This window comes from Melospiza georgiana, chromosome 4, assembly GCF_028018845.1.
Source record: "Melospiza georgiana isolate bMelGeo1 chromosome 4, bMelGeo1.pri, whole genome shotgun sequence".
NCBI lineage: Eukaryota > Metazoa > Chordata > Aves > Passeriformes > Passerellidae > Melospiza > Melospiza georgiana.
In genome coordinates, this window is record NC_080433.1 from 15,698,544 (window position 1) to 15,716,183 (window position 17,640).

Sequence of the window (17,640 nt, forward strand, 5' to 3'; positions counted from 1 at the left end):
CTGATCAGTTTTCTGTACACACAGCTTTTCCACTCCAAGCTACCTCAGCATCTGGAAAGCTGACATCTTCAAAATACTAATGTTCAACCAAACTACATTTTGATAACTCTTAAACACTCTTTAATCTCTTTTCCTTCACTGGAAGGTGGAGCTACAGAACAGGGTCTTTAAATCAAACTATATATATGTACACATGCATAGGGTATAAACTGCCAGCAGTCACATCCTGTACAGCACTTATTCCTCAGTCTGACATTTATCATCCAGCATGGGTGCTGGTAAAAAATACATTTTCAAATTGTACACACTATAAATCTGGATATTATCACTCAATTATTTTTTTATAAATCCTCTCCTTGGAAGTTCAGGCATTTATATTTACAGCTAAAAAGATAGTTCAATTTAAACTTTTTTAAGAGGTTTTGGAAAATTTGGATCACTTCCTCCTTTCTGTTTTTCACTTTTCATACCCCGCATTTCCTAACTCCAGCTGGGAGGAAAAAGTGCTGTGTTGCACTTTTCTATGTAGTATTTTTGGGCAAATTAAAAGCAGGAAGTACCAGAAAGTTCATAAAATAGCATATTCTTGGGAGATTTCTTATCCAGACCAAGACATTCAGATAAGATCTGGCTATGCATTTACATTAATTTTCAGTGCCATTGCCTGAAAAAAATTTATTATAGACACTTAATGATAAACAAGATTAATTCTTCTTGAATATATTTAGTTGGAATTTTAAGGTAATTATAAACAAATAACTCAAATTAGTGCAAAATAACTCTTAGTTAAATAAACAGCTCTGTTGCCCGACACAAGTTTGAACAACTCCTGTAAGCTATGGATTGAAAGCTAAACCCACTGAATTTTGTAGGTTAGTCTGCAGCTCATCCTTTGGGAGAGGTGAGAAATTGAGCCAACAACATCACTGCTCCAAAGCTGAGTATGAATCAGAAGATGTTCAATAATTCAATTCGCATGGACAAAAAAAACTTTGCTATACTATCTTGTAATAATGTAATAATGATGTGCATATGACAGCAGGTTAGTCATAAAAACATTGTGAAAGTAATAAAGCCAAAAAAGCTGTTTCAGTAAATAATTGACAATTTTATGGCAACTGGAGTAAGCTACCATTGATTCTGTATATGGATTTGTAGAATGTTTTGGCAAACTGATGATTTGGAGGTAAAATGAGAATTTTGGTAAATTTTAAACCAAAATTAGTATATTACATTTAGGATCTAGTCTTCAAAGTATTGCAGTAATTAGTGAGTCTTTATTCATCTCATCACAAAAGAAGTTTCCACCTGACATCCTCAGACTAAGACGGTTTCTTAACTGGCCTGAATTTAGGAGGGTTCATTAAATGCAGCGGTATTTAGATGTAACCATGAAGAATTTCCACTAAATATGGAAATCCACCACAGTCTCTTTGGATTTACTGCTGTAAACAAGGACTCCAGATCACCCCAAATTTGTCTATTTCGGAAGAACCCAGAGGCATTCAGCGCTCCTTATTTTGACTCCCCACATCCAAAGCATAGCACTTCTCCACTCAAATTATGCATATGAGTACAGGAACAGTTCCTTCACTGGCTTTTCTCATTATTTCCTTGACATTTTACTGCAGGGGACGACACTTCCCTAACACCACCACGCAAGGCCCTGTCCTGAGGCCTGTGGAGGGCTGGGTGTCAGTGTGGGGGAGAGAGGGGCATGGCCGGGCCCCTCAGCGGCTGGCAACACTTGCATCGCAAAATGCAAAAAAAAAATGCACAAAAGCGGGTGCCCAAGAAGGCAGCCCAGGAGCTCGGGGTTTATTCCCGGGGTTTATTCCGGGGAACAGGGCTCCGTTCCGGGACTGCGTTTCCCAGGAGGAAGCGCGGGCAGCGGGCGCGCCCCGCCCCGCGGCGCTCGGCGTTTGTTTCCGGGCCGAGGCTGCGGAGCGCGGCCGAGCTGCGGAGCGGGGCAGCGCCCGGCCCGGCCCGGCCCGGCTCGGCTCGGCTCGGCCCAGCAGCATGGACGAGGACGGGCTGCCCATCGTGGGCTCCGGCATTGACCTCACTAAGGTACGGGCTGCGCTCGCCCGGCGCTCCGCGGCTGGCGCTGCTCCTGCCCGGCTGCGCTGGCCCTGGTGCTGGGAGAGCTCCGCGTCCCCCCGGCCCGGCCCGGCCCGGTGGCAGCGGGCGAGGGGAGCTCCCCGTGCGGGGACGGTGCCGCCCTCGCACCGGGAAAGAGCGGCCTCTGGTCCTTACCTCTGTCTCCTGCAAGTTCTGCGGTAACTTCTTATTTAAAGACTAAGCCGTCTCAGACATCGATCTGGGAGGCAAATCCTGTGCAAAGCTGTGTGCTCATTTCTTTAAATGTTGCAGAAACTTTCTTTTTAAACTTAGTTTTCTCAATAGAGAGCGTAAAGACAGGACAGCTCCAGTTCACCCATGATTCTTCCATGCTCTGTGCCACCCCACAGATTTCTGCTGAAGTCATAAGCAAATGCAAATTTCTGCTTGGCAAATTTTGGAACCACAGAATTGAACTTCAGCAGATGCTGTTGTACAGTGCACAGGATGAAGGCTCGAGGTAGTGGCAACAAAAGTCTCACATAAAGTCAGGATACTTTAAGATGGCCATAGTGGATTGTGAATTGAATGCACTGATAAATCAGCAGCTAAAGAAGAGGTGAAGACCAGAGGGTCGCTGTATTCACCAAAAAAGTGCAGCAGAATCTTGGCTGCCAATAATATTCCTTGTAAACCTTCCACTTAAATCAATGACAATTTCATAGGCTGATTTCCATTGGGAATGTTAAAACTTAAACCAGTTGTCCAAGGTTATTAACATTGTCACTAAGTTTTTATACATAAACTAAAATTTTATACATAAACTTTTGTGTGCAAATTCCCGAATCCAGTCTTCTGTAATGGTTTAAATAAAAATCCCAACTCTGTGTTACAAGATGACCACTATTTTTTTTGGCAAACATAACATTCTACATTTTAGTCTGAAAAGGATGTGAGCATCAAAACTGATTTGGAGGATAACTTTTGGTCATTTAAGGATAGTCTGGGTGTGCAAATGAGAACCAGTAGGGCAGCCACTAAATACTTAGATGGCAACATCACTAGACTTCAGTTTTCATCATGGCATTAGTTGTAAATGAGTATTAGTATGGCTGGCCAAGTTTGTTTTTCCTTCTGATTTTCAGGAATATTCACAATTTCATCTGAAGGTGTTTTCTTTAAGATAACAATCCTTCATTTCTTGGGTCTTGTTGCCTTTTCTATGCGTCCTGTAAATTCTCAGCGGTCGTGTTAGTACATTTGTAGTGGCAAAGGTTTTGTATGAATGCATATGTGTATTGGAAAATGGTGTGTGTGTGTATGCATTCATAGCAGGCACACTTAAGACAGATTTCCAAATAATTTCTTCTAAAAAATGTGCATTTGAGCATATACTTCAATTCAAATGTGAAACTTGACATTGATGTGTAACCTAATTTCCTTACCTTTTTTAATGCAGGTTCCTGCTATTCAGCAGAAAAGAACTGTAGCATTTCTAAACCAGTTTGTGGTTCACACAGTGCAGTTTCTCAACCGCTTTTCTACTGTTTGTGAAGAGGTATGTTTATTATTTTCCCAGCTGGCCCTTGATACAATTAAAAGAAATTCAAGAAATGGGAACCATTCATTTAAACGTTTTTGATGCAGTAATACTGGTAGCCTAAACCAAAAATGTAGTCTGCTTTCCGTTGAAGGTTTCTCTTTAGTAAGTGCTCAAGACAGAAATTTTTTCCCCAAGGGATCCACATGAACTCCTGATTGTGCCACACTCTCCTGTTTTCTTAAACTTTTGCATTTGGAACAGTCTTTGAACTTCTTGATACAGGGAATTTATTCTGAGCAGCTTCATCTCTGGCTCTGGTGTTGTTATGAAAGCAGGATGCCATGTTTTTGTGGTCCATCAAGACTTACTTTCAGATTTTATCACCTTTAATTTAAGAGAGTCCTACGCTAAGTGCTGAATGTAAATAGTTTTTATGTTGAAAAAAGGACATTTTTGGCAAGTGATTAGTATAGAACATGAAGCCTTTAATTTCAGTTTCCTGCAAAAAGAGAGAAAAATAAAAATATTTAGGATTAGTAAGTTTATGTGACTTTAGAGTCAATGGAAATACACCAGACCAGCAAGATTAGAATTGTCCGCTGAACAGGACAAGAGTCCTCCTTGCAAAAAGGGTGTTTTCTAATGTGGCTTTGAGGGTAACCTTTTTGTCTTTAGAGGTTTTTTGTACTTTTTCATTAGTTTATTCAACAAAGAATGCCATACAGCTCTAGCCAGCTGAGCCAGAGCAGCAGTCAAATCCAATTAGACTAAGCCATGTAATCTGAGAAATTCTGTTATTTGTTGGTGAAGTTTAGAGCCAGACGCGTGACAAGTATAAGATTTGGATATTACAAGAATATATGGAGCTTTAGAGGAAAAAAAGTCATTTTTCCTAGGTTTTTGTACTTCTTGTAACTTGATAGGTGGGACAGTGTGACCGCCTGATGATGCTGTTGTCAGTTGTCCAAGAGTCAGTTGTCACCTGATATCAGAATTCCCTCTTCCACGGGCCCTGTGGAAATCAGAACACATATATTCAAAGCCACCTTGAGCACACAGCAGCACTGTGAAGTCTGCCTAATAAAACAGCTATTAGTTAACCAAAATGTGCTGTTACTCAAGAGACTAAATAGTTGCTTTATATGCTCCTTGAGAAGTTTTTCATATTCATGAACTACAGAAGTGTTTTTAATGTGAAAGGTCGCAGTGTAAGTCAACAGAAGCCAAGAAACTCAAAATCAGAGCTGACACCATCCTTAACTCTAAATTTCTTGGCTCTTGTCTAGTCAAATAGACCCATAAAATTGCATAATTGTCTTTTGTACATCTTTCCTCCCCCTTATCCAGTTAAATGTAGAACACATAGTTCCTTCCAATAGGAGCTGACTCGGTGAACAAAGGACCATCTGTAAACAAGTCAGTGCTCTATCCAAAAAGACTAACTCCTGTCAGTCTCCTGCTTTTTCTAGCATATTGGCAGAACTGCCATTTTCTTAGGGTGTTAAAGTTCTGCTTCAGAGCCAGGCAGAATCTTGCCAAGGTGCCAGAAAGCTGTCAGAATGGTACGTATCTGCCAGCCAGCACTCTAGCCAACTTCACTTGGACAGGTCTGGTGGAGTATGGTAGTGATTAGTTAAAAGACTGGCAGTTCTTATGGAGTAATTTAGAAAAACTTAAGTTGTTTTAATTTAAAAAAAAAAAGTCAGAATTTGATTGAGGTGCACCTGGAGCATATAAAGTGTCTGGTTAGTTCTAATTCATTGTGGATTTTGACTGTATAGGACTATTGAATCACCTGCTGTATTAATTATCAGATTTTCTCTTTGTATTTGCTCAGTTACATACACACACATCATCTCTTTTCATCTTCCACATTTGGAAAAAGCTTTGAAGAAAGATCTTTCAGTAACTGGGAGAGTACAATGTGTCTACCATTATTCTCCAGTTGCCCAAAGTAATATCCTATTTACTTTGGCTTTCTTTTCTAAATAGTCTGTCTTCATTTCTGTCATTATATGGGAAAACCAACTGCAGAGTGAAATTAAAAAATTTAAAATTTGTACCGCTGTAGCTACTGTTCTACAAAGGATTGTCATTTCTTCATTCATTTCATAATGTGATAATCTCATTTACACTGACTTTGCCTTCTGCAGGGAGAAGCTAAAAGAAGTGATTTTTTTAAACTAGCTGCAAACTCTTTTATATGTCCAAGTGCACAGGAGAGTGTTTTCACATCCTAATTGTTTTCTGTTGTAGAAATTGTCAGCACTGTCTCTCCGTATCCAACAAATTGAAACCACGCTCAATATTCTGGATGCAAAGGTTTGTATGGATATAGACTTCATCTTCTAACAGGGACAGCCTCCTAGGTTATGTGAACTAGCTTCCTTTCTAGAGTCTGAATTGAGCAAATAAATTTTCATAATGATTTGAAGGAGTCTGATGTCAAAATCCTGATATCAAATCCTGATACCAAAAATTCTTTAACTCTCTTCCCTAGTTAATGTCTTACTACTTATACTGTGTAACATTTGAATAGGTAGTTGATACAGAAGAAAGGAAACAACAATACCTAGTGGAAAATTTGAGTTTGTTAAGCATGTGTAACAGGAAAGGAACACTTTTTTGCCATACAAACGGTAATAAGGAAATTCTTTCCCCCTTTGTAAAACAAAAGTATCTTTGTATGTTACTGGACTCTAAGGATTTCAGCTGATATAAGTAACTAGGGAGAAGCCTTGTAAATCCTTTTGATATTGAAATGTGACCTGAACTGGATCTAAGCTAATGTAAATTAGTTTATCTTCTTCAGCTGAAACGACAAAAAGATACAATCTGTGGTCTTAGATAGAAAATACAGTATATCATTTACTAGGAAAAAAAAAAAAAAACCCAACAAGATCCCAAAGTCAATCAATCACCCACCATAAAATTTTAGTAAGTTCTACTTTCAATAATGGTGGAGGCAATTTCAGTTGGCTTTTCTGGGAGCAAGGGGGGAGATATTTTGAAAGCGTTCATTAAGATCTTTGTGGGGAAAAATAGTGTAATAACACAAAACAGAGCTTACTAACTCTTATTTATTTAAAAATGTTTAGGAATGATCTGAATTGATGAAGAATTTTTGCAGAATTCTTCATAATCATGTTAAACAGAATTTCCTTCAAATAGATTTCTGGTGTGTTTAATATCCTTTCACATCATTTCCTTTAAAAAAGTGAAAGATGTAGAAAATCCAAAAATTTGTAACCAGTCTCCCATCTGTTAGGTGATAGAGCTGTTCTTGCCATGATTTCTTTCACTGTAGGAGAAGCAGCAGAGATTGCATGGCTCTCATGTGGTTCATAAATGCAGTAGCAAAATGCTGGGAAGGTGTGGAAGCCCTTCCTGCTCTGCAGCCCTGTGTTAACAGTGAAAGTTTTTATTGTAGAAGGCAGCTGGATGGAAAGATTTTTTTCCTCAATCAAAATATGAAAACTAGGGGCAGAAAATTACAATTTTACTAATCTAAAACTTACCTGGATAATAAGTGATAAGCAGGGTGCTGCAGATTTTGTTGCACATGTAGTCTTATGAAGTGCTCATTGCTTATTTGATGATGTTTTTTGCCTTCAGTTATCCTCAATTCCTGGCCTAGAAGATGTCAAATTTGAAGTGTCCAGTGCAAATGTGAACAGTGTTACAAATGGTCCTGTGGCACAGGCTGCTGCAGATCCACAGACAGCTGGATCACCTCAGCCTGGAGTAAGTAATGCAGCATAACTCATACCTTGGAGGAATAGAGCTCTCCAGATCAAGTTTTAAATGTCATTTGCAGTAGATAGAAGGAGCAATTCTATTGGAAGTGAGCAATCAACTGTAAAAGTCTAAGAGTAGGATTTTCTCTACTGGCACTGTTTTAACAAGTGACTTAAAACAAAAAAGGCTATACCCTTTATTAACTGTGTGACTTAAATAATTAGAACTAACTCAAATCTAGTTCTAAATTTCTTCTTCCTTTTCAATCACACTAAACTATGAACAGGAATTGCATCAGGGTGCTGGGACGGTCATGAATGAAAATAACAGTTCAAATCACATCATTGCAACTCTTTTCTCCTTTCTTCAGAATGTGAGCTTTTAGCTCAAATTGGAATTTCTAGCATGCTTAATTCTAAAGAGTTTATTACACTGAAGGTTTTCTGTATATTATCCTCCACTTACAGTAAAGGCCAGCTTATTACTAGCAATCAGCATTAAAATACTACCCCTGCAACTAACTTCTTGTCATTTGGGGGAATTTAATGTGTGTGGTTGGTTGATTTTTTAACCTAGACATTTGAATCCCATGATCACTACTTAACTAAGTGAGGCTTTCAGGCCCATTTGTAGATGGAGTTCTTTTCCCACTTTCCCCTTACAGTTTCTTCTCATGGAATCCTCAATTCTGATTTCTGCTCATTCCCTTATTTGGTGGAAATTGCTGTGGGAGAGCAGTAGCTGGAGCACTCTGCTGCTTTTGCCTGCCTGTCAGAGATTGTAACTCTCATTTGCAGCAGGGGAGACACTGGACAGCATTGCATGTTCCAGCCACGTTAGAGAATGACTCACCATGAGTTCATGTTCCTTAAAATGTTCCTCCTCTCAGATATGGAAGTATATAAAGTATATTTAAGTATATAAAGTTCATCTATTTCACACTTTAAGGTGGTTAGTTTTGTAGAAAAAATTAGAACACAGTTTTCTGTGTTCTTTTGAAAGTACTAGAAACTTCTTGTCATTTTTCATTTCATTTAAATTAAATACTTTCAAGGAATCTTTGATTTCATTATATTATCCTTTGAGTAATGATTTATACTCAAAAGTATAGTTTAGAAGTTGCATGATATGTATGAAACCTTTGTCAGGGAATCAAATACTTTGAGGAAAAAAGGCATTGGACTACTGGGGGAGATTTATTGATATACTTCTTATAAATATTTTTTATTAAAAGACCATTTATATTTATTACTGTGTTATTTATTAAATGCAACTTAACAGGGTTGTTAGGGCCTTTCTGGTTTTTTATGTGCTGTTCAGTAACTTTAAATTGTATCTAGAAGTAGAAAGACACTCTTGTAACAGTGAACAACAAAAGAGCTGGATTTGTGATTTCTTACATCTAGGAAACCTCTAATTTTGTGAGTGTAGATCAGAATAATCTTGATGAGGAAGAGTTGCACTTTACCCTGAAATACCAGTTTTATTGTTTGGAATCTCTCCATGGCTGTGGTGTGTGCACCTAACCATTAAAGGGTTTGTTCTTCACATGCAGCAGAACAATACACAAGAGGAAGGTTTGCAGAAAACGGAGGTAGTAACAGAAAATGTCACAACTGTGGCCAAGGATCCAAGATATGCCAGATACCTGAAAATGGTACAAGTGGTAAGTCAGTTCTCATGTTATGTTATTTTTTGGTGGAATGCACCACACAGCTGTAAGTGAACCTTAAATATCTGAAGATATATATTGCAACAGTAATCTTTAAGGTAGGATAACATCATAATATTCTAGCACATCTTCTCTAATAAATGAATTAATGTAATATATTCCCTCAGACAGCTTCTGGCAGGATCTTCCTACAGAATTCTGCTGGTAGACTTGTGAAGTGAAGTGTGAAATGTGTAAAGGCAAAGTGATATTAGCCGGAGGCACAGAAGATGCCGCTGAAAGTGGAGTTGTCCTGGCAAATTGGAGTCATTCCCTGCATACAGACTGATTACAGCCTGATTTTACTGGAGGGTACTAAATACAGCTTTGCAAGTATAGTCCAGAACAGGAGTACTTGATATTTCTGTAAGGACCAAAATAGAAATACAAGGATTACTTCACTATCTGGTTCCACTCCAGTTTCCTGTTGTTCATGATGCAGGTTATGTTTACATCTTTATCTGTGGTCTGTGCTACAGTTAAATAGAAACTAAATTATTGTAATCTCAATATTAACATGTGTGAAATCTAATGAAGGAATGAGAAGTTGAATAGGAGACTATTTGTGATATTTTTAAGAGGTCGTTTCACATCCACAAACATAAAAATAAGATTGGAAACAAAGAGTTTCTTTCCATTAATTTTCAATTTGTCAGGAGAAATTTTCCTCTTAAATACATACTATAATTCTGGAAAGTATGACTATGTCATAGTATTAATTAAATGTTGCTTATGTAAAAACTAACTTCATGGTTTCACTCAGTCTTCAGAGAAATTGTTACAATTGGTCTGCTTCATCCCTTGAATGGTGTTCCAAACCTTATTTTTCACTTGAATCACAAATTGGAACTTTATGGGTAGCTCATTACAAACCATTTGGAAAACCTAGCAGTGGGATAGTAGCAGAGAGTAGAACACTACGTTACTGTATTGATTTAATGCCAGACTTCAAAGTGGATTTGAAAGTGCTGGATGGTCTAATTACTTTGAATTTTATTTTTTTTATGACTGCTAGAGGAGTGAGATCTCACTTTCCACATTTCTCCTGTGTACTGGCAGTTCCTGGAGACTCCTCTGCCAGTTGTAAACAGTGTGGTAGGAAAGTCAAACTAACATACTACAAATTAATGTGTGTTTTTGTATTTGCCAAATTTGTCTCCTTGTCCGGTCAAGTATTTCAGTTAGTGTCATTTATTTGCCCAAATTAAGTTTCTAGGTGAAGATTTGTTTGAACTGATAAATTATTTATTACTCACAATGTTTGTAGTATAAAAGAGCACCATTCTGAACTAAAAGTAGCTCTTCCATGAAATTGTGACAAACTCATTTGGTGGAGTGCAATTGAGGATACTAAATTCTTACTTTTTAAAATTTACAACAATATTCCAAGAAATTACACAAAAGCAGTACCGTATTTGCAGATTAAAATTTAGGAAGCATGAAAGGTAAAGTAATTGTATTGCCCTGATTGTATTATAAATAGATATAGGTACAATCTTAATTGTTTTCCTTCACATAAGAAGCCTAAGAGCATTTTGATTAAACTTCAGATTAGTTTTGTGAATGTGTGATATATGAGGGTACTGAGAGGATTTTTTTTTCTCAAAGATTTTAATGCACACAGTGTTGGAATAAAACATACACCAGGTGTGAACATATAAACAACCCATTCTTAGAAGTCCTGTACCAAATTCCCTTTGATTGAAATCAAATATGAATTCTGCCTTGCCTGATCTGACTCAATTCTGTTTTCACGTAGTTTGAATTGATGGATAAACAACTCATCAGTGACTTCTGAGGTGGGGAAAAGTATCCTAAGAGCAGTGAAGCAGGGGAAAAGTTAGTACATTAGTACAAGACGGTGTGTAGACACACAATCCCTGGTGTCCAGATCTATACTAGAATAACTCAATTTTTAAACTGTCTTGAAATACTCAAATAAATATTCAAAATATTCACCTGTGTAATGCACATTAGTTGTGAAGTAAAGAGATATTCTTTTATTTCAAGGTATTACATTGCAGCTGCTTGAATGACCTTTTTTGATATTATTTCTGATAGATTGCTGCAGCTATGTACCTGTGTGTGTGCTGTTCCACAGTGCTCATGCACAATCCTTAATTGTGGTTCTTACCTTGGAGCTTTTAAAAATTAACAACAATATTCACTAGAATCACTAGAATCACATCTTTCTCTGGAACATTAGTCATGCCTGCCCTTTATTTTAGCACTATTTTACTTGCTTTTGGACAAAAGATACTAGCCCTACACCACTTTCCATTTAGAATTTCTTAGACCACCAGTAACTTTGTTCCTTTTGAATCAGAAATTGTATCCTCATTTGGTTTGGGGTTTTTTTCCCATATCCTATATTGGCATGGAGTTATCCAGATGGTATTTCTGATGGTTTCCAACAGGAGATGGCAAAGCAACAAGTTGCCTTTGAGCAACTATAGTGGAAACATAGGAGCAGTTTGTTGGAATGGACCTCCTGACAGGACGTGGGTCTTGGATATGTGATCCAAGATAAGAGGATGTTTAGGTGTTGATGAATAAAATAAAGTGCAGAAGCTGTGGAAGGACTTGCAGTGAAGGGAAGGAATTTTTTTAACACGTACATATTTGGCTGAAATCTGTCCACAAGTCACAGCAGATTCAAGCCTGACTGTACAAGCAGTATTCAGAGAAATCACTTTTGAATTGTGCTTCTGTTCTCATGTCCTGTCTGCCTTTTTCTCCATGCTTTTTGGACTTCTCCAGCTTTTAGCACTACCTTATGACATCCTTCTGGAGGGGTAGCAGATACACTTCCCTGGTTTTCTCCACTATCTTGGATATACCTTCAGCATGCCCAAGTCTTTCCTAGCACAATTTCTCTGCTGTCTTTGTGCTACTTTGTGCTTTCTCCACATTCTTATCCATTTAGATAATGTCAGCTGCATAATTTTGTGTGCACAAATTGCAGGTATATCTATCCAGTCTTGATTCTTCTCTCCCTGCAACTTTCTCTAGATGTTTTGCCATAAATATAAGATGGATTAAATGAGCTTTTAATCTCAATCATCTCTTGCTTCTAGGTTCATATTGATGGGAACTGAGATTAATGTTTCATGCTGTTGTTTGACAAGTGACATGCATAAATTTATATGAAAGTGTGGTTTAAAAGTACCTGTGTTATTTATCTCACCTGTTTGTGTCCAGTAGTTTTATATTATTCTTCCTCCTGCTACACAGGGTGTTCCTGTGATGGCAATAAGAAACAAAATGATTTCCGAGGGGCTGAATCCGGATCTTCTCGAGTAAGTAATTTGTGACTCCCAGTAGGGCTGCAGTGCAACTGTGTGTTTAAAAAACTTGGAAAAACGTGCTTAGAAAAGGTTGTTCATGGTGTTCTGGGCTATAGCAGTGACAATCTAGCATCTGACAGTGTGCATTTAGCAATGAGGACTCAAATAAAAGGTCAATAGCCATTAGCAGTGCCCTGTGTAGACTGTGAGGTTTTTCCCCGGTACTTGCTTTCAACACTCCAATAAGAAAATGTCATATTGTAGAGTAGTAAGAACAAACTCAGTCTTATTTTGCGGAATGCTTGAGGGACAACACAGCTGTTTCCAGATTCCCTCAGTAGAGTAGTGTACACCTTGACTTCAAAATTGACAGCGTATATTGAAGTCAGCAGTTCAGAATTTTGGCTGTTGATTGAGTTAATCTGATGTAAAGAATACTATACTAAGAACAGATAGTAACTTTCAAAGCTTCTTGTCTGGCCATAGACGTTAATTTCAGTCTTACTTTATAGTTGACATTTAATTTAGTTCTATATTATTTCACAGAATTTGTTAAACTGATTAAAGTATTAGCTATCATTTTTACATTATAGACACCAAAATGTTTGAAGTATTTTTGCATTATTTTCAGAAACTGTCAAGGTATTAAAAAGTCCATTTTTCATTTCCAATGAAATCCTTTTACATTTTGTAAAGGCTTATTCTGAAACTAGCTACTTGTTAAATAAAATAAACCTGAAGTATCATCATATCATGAGTCACTTTAGCTCCCAGTTACTTCCTGGTCTAGATAAGCCTAAAGTAGTTATTCCTCAGTTGTTTTCTTTACTGATTGAATGAGAAATAAAAAAAAAAAGACCCTGTGCAAGTTGGAGATAGGTTTAGCAAATATGAGTTTTCTATATGTGTGTTAAATGTATTGTATTTTTTGCTGTGCTTTCAAGTTCATACCTTTCTATAAATGCTGCTATTTCTTCATGTTTGGGTGGATTTTTATAGTAGATAAAGCAAAAAAATAATAGGTTAAAATTTCAAAAGCTGTTTTTTAAAAAGTGTGTGCTTTTGGATTGCCTATTTTGCAGTGAAACAGAAATGTTACTACTGTGGATTGAGGCTCACAGAATATGTTTGGGGTTAGATCTCAAAATCCGTCTTCAAAGATCTGTGCAACAGTAATGCTTAGTCAAATTTTCTTTTAAATGTTACTGGTTTGAAAACTAGTTACAGAAAGCTAATTATTTGGCAAGTTGCATAATGTGGAACGTGTTAAGGTATCAGGGGTGACTTTTCAATTTCCTTGCTTGTCATGATGCTGTAGGCTTCTTTTTTCATGTGTGTCTTGCCATTCACACTGCATTTCTTGGGTCTTCAGCTTCCTTGGGTCTGCTCACTCAGTCCCAGGGAAAACTAGGAAAATGTGCACATGGCTGTGTGCTCAGTCACTCACTGCAGACTCCCCCAGCTCCTTGCCATTGGCTGAGCATGGGTTATTTGTGGCTGTAGGCGTGCTAATTCTAGTGATACAATATTGTTTCTACACTCTCCTCTTGGCTTTTCCACCTCTCAACTTTCTACAGCGTTTGGTAACTGCCTGTTCTATCAAGCTCCCAATTTACCTATCTTTAACTTTTGTTTCTTCTTTTGTTATTTCTTCTTTTGTTTCTTCCTCTCTTGCCTGTCTTCACTTTCAGAAGAGTTTGTCCCGCTCTCATGAGCTAAAGGAACTCAGCATCATCTTCCTCTTGATAAATGAGAGGTTTTGCCCTGGTCTCTGCAGATCACGTCTTTGCACAGCTCTTCTGTTTTGTCATTACCACAGCAACAAGGAATAATATTGTGAAGTGGTATTTGCATGAGAAAGCAAATGCTTTCTTCATTTGTTTTAGAGGTGTGCAGTGGGGAGGGAGAAGGCTCTTCTGCAGTTCTTTCACACACTTCTCATCTGTGCACCAAAAATGTTTAGGAACACTTTAAAGTTACCTTAGGGATTCCCAACAGAGAAATTATACTAAACAGGACTAATGTTGGAAAAGAAATTCTATACTCCAACATAAATAAGAACAGGATGATTAATACAACTGTCAGCTTACTTTAAAATGCAATATTTTATCCAAGAGATGTTAACTATCATACAGGAAGTGAGGTTCTCTGAATGTCATTTTCCCCCAAGTATAATTATGTTTGTATTTTATACCTCTCTTTCAGCCTTTATCAGGCTCTGTATTGCTTGAATGTCAAATTCATTACATACTTAGGAGGGAGAGTCCACGGAGAGCCAGCATCTTCAGGCAGTAATGTTAGTCTTTGGATGGCTTGCTTCTCTCACCTTCATTTCTAGTAGATTCCTCAAGCAAACATTTTGCCACAGTGTTAAGATCCATCCTAAACAATCTCTTTAAAACTAAATACAAGAGGTCTGATCATTTGTAGTCAATAAAAATCCCATGGCTGCTCTTGCAAATTTAACCCAATGTTCTAGCCAAATTCCACTCTGAGTAATTCTTTTTTGCTTCAGTAAATTATCCCTGCAGTTTTAGTTGGATACAATATTGTTCATTTCCTGTCTTATTTTTTTCATGTACTATTTACACTGCTCAATGGTGTACAGAATGTTCCTTTCAGCCCAACAACCTCTGAAGATTGAAAAAAAAATTGAATTAATCATTATTGCCTGCTTTCAATTCTTTCTACAAGTGTTTGCCACTTCTTAACGATCTGTCATCATTTCTGATGGCATCAAAGGCGTGCATTCACTCTGGTGTCTGCAGAGTTTTGATGTCCAGTGAGTTACAGTTTCTAGTGTTTGCCTTCCAGTTGTAGGTGAAGCAATTCCACCAAGGTGTGAGTTTGTGAGCCATAAACAGTGATGTGTTTAATGTTGTGGCAATAAAGTGCCTGCAGTTGTCGTGCAAGGACGGTGGTGTTACGTGCTGAGCCGCTTGTGCTCTCAGCTGGATTTACAGCGCAGAATGTTTTTGTTCCTGCAGGACCCCAGATGCCCCTGTGCCTGCCTGGGGAGATGATGGCAAAGCAGAAGAGAGTTCTGATAGTGAATCTTCATTCAGTGACTGAAGAGACTGATTCCAGCCTTTGGAAGCCTTTGTTAAGTGCTCATGTGTTTGGAGCTTTGGCAGACAATGGTTTTGTGTGGATCACACGGATGACATGGTTTGTCTGATGGCGTTTTTAAGAACTAAGATCCTCCATGTTCTGTTCTGGAAAGTTTGAACAGGCAGCATGTTTCAACCTGCACCCTTCCCCCATGAAAATGAATCATGAGATCCTTGCAGTTTTTATGCTGCATCATATCAGATTCATTTCTGGTTCTGCTGAAATTACTCCACAGGGCTCTAAGAATTCCACTCCTCTAAACCTCCATGTCTCTAAAACTGCATTCTGGTCATTGTTATATTTTCTGTGTAACACATTTAACCTACCTTCTTTGCCTTCTTTCTGCCTCATAACTTAAAGGTAAATTACCTTTGGAAAATGAAAGTGTTTCACTGATAAACTGTACCTTTTTTGCAATATCCTGTGTTTGCAGTGATGCAGCAAGAATTACATATAAGTCAGCTCTCTTATGGTGATTGCAAATCAGTAATACTCAGATTGAGAAGAACTAAAATACATGTAAAAATATATTAAAACCCATTTTTAATCTGTTTTCAAAGCATATACTGCTATTCAGTGCCACATTAGAGTCTGTATGAAGCTGTTAAAGGAACTCCTGCTCTTGAAGGGTTGATTTATCCAGTTCAGGTTGCAGTGTTGTAGAAAGGTACAAAAGTGGCAAGGTTGGTTTGAAAATGACACTGGGGAAAAAAAAGCAAGGGACTGGGAGATCATTAATGGAGTGTGAGATTGTGAGATTCTGCTATGTGGGTCAGTTGAAACCATTTTCTGACTTTATTGGCCTTACTCAAAAGAAGCTTTGGCTGAACAGTTTGCTTAGGATGAGAAGTCACCTCCAGTTTGGTGCCTTTGCTGATAATTTCAGAAGAGAAGCTAAAATTCAGGTTGTATAAGGATAAAACTACCTTGGCACCTCTTGAGGCACTCATTGAGGAACAATATAAAGAAATGCCTGATGTGCCCTGAAGACTCTCCTCAAAATTACTTGATATACTCCGTGACTCAAAAATTACATTTCATTAATGCAGTTTGTTCCACATGAAATCCTTTGCAATCTGTTTGAATTCCCCAGATTGTTGTGATTATACCAGAATGCTGTGTGCCATGCACTCATTAACTTTCTGGTGTTTCACATTCTTGCTGTGACTAAGAGAAGACTAAAACTGAATCTCCAAGTGTATAAGTTTGTTAGTCTTTATGACTGAATCAATACCTTCTCTCTTAGTTATTTGTGCCACTTCAGTAGGTTAATTAGGTTAATGCTTTTTTTTTCCTGTGACTTAAACATGGCTCCCATTTCAGCCTAGCAGACATACTTATGCTCTCCATAACCTGTAAATCAGAATAATTCCTGAACCCCTACAAAAGCATATATGCACTAGAGAATGTTGAGAGATGGTATTTCAATGATGGGTTAATTACTATTGAACACTTAAAAATGTTCTTAATAGGTAACACTTGGTAAAATACAAAAAATATTAACATATTAGCAATAAGTATTTCAAATGTAAATGTGATAATGTTATTTCAGAATGTATATATTGAAAGACTCATGACTTTTTAAAATCTATATTTGAAAACTCATTTAAGCAGTCTGTAAAATAAAAGCTATACTTTGTAAACCAAAGTTATGGTTTTGTTTTATTCCTGTATCTTCTTCTAAACAAGACAATGACAATTCCTCCAAAGTCTCTGAAATTCATGTTTTCTCCAGAATTAACTTTGCTGAAGTTATATCACCCTGCTAGCCTAAGGGGAGAGTTTTAGAAATTGGGGTTTGGAGTTAAAGTTAACCCATGATGGCGCTCTGACTACTGGAGAACTGAGTACCCCATAGCCACTGTTCTAAGAAGCAAATTTAAAGAGGACTGAAATTAATGTGTATTATATGTTTTGATCCTTTTGAACTGAGGTGGACCTATGTAAGGAAGTAGCATGATTTAAAGAGTTGAATTGAGACAGTAGTTTATTATTTTTCTGAAGAAACAAGCAAGGTTAGCAAAAGACATTAAAGAAGGTATAGCTTCAGTTTAACATTCTGAAGAAAATTTTTGTATAAAATAATTTTAGTTTGAAAAAGTAACCCTAAAATTAATTGTCTTTTACACCACTGCAGATACACTTTTATGTGGAATGGAAAAGAAAGCCCCTGGCCTACAGACACTTGT

The 17,640-nt window shown here is 37.5% G+C and overlaps 1 protein-coding gene across 3 annotated transcripts; it reads left to right on the top strand.

Moving 5' to 3' along the window:
- Window positions 1-1,966: 1,966 nt before the first annotated feature.
- On the top strand, window positions 1,967-17,099 carry WASHC3 (WASH complex subunit 3). 3 transcript variants are annotated; one of them, XM_058023023.1, is made up of 7 exons: window positions 1,967-2,070; window positions 3,521-3,619; window positions 5,861-5,926; window positions 7,220-7,348; window positions 8,898-9,008; window positions 12,288-12,352; window positions 15,328-17,099. In XM_058023023.1, exons 1-7 carry the CDS (start codon window positions 2,020-2,022, stop codon window positions 15,410-15,412), a joined length of 606 nt encoding a protein of 201 aa, XP_057879006.1. In that variant the 5' UTR covers window positions 1,967-2,019; the 3' UTR covers window positions 15,413-17,099. The 3 variants fall into 3 exon arrangements, with proteins under 3 accessions (XP_057879006.1, XP_057879007.1, XP_057879008.1); XM_058023024.1 differs by having other exon boundaries at window positions 8,901-9,008; XM_058023025.1 differs by lacking the exon at window positions 15,328-17,099 and adding an exon at window positions 14,032-15,319.
- Window positions 17,100-17,640: the final 541 nt, after the last annotated feature.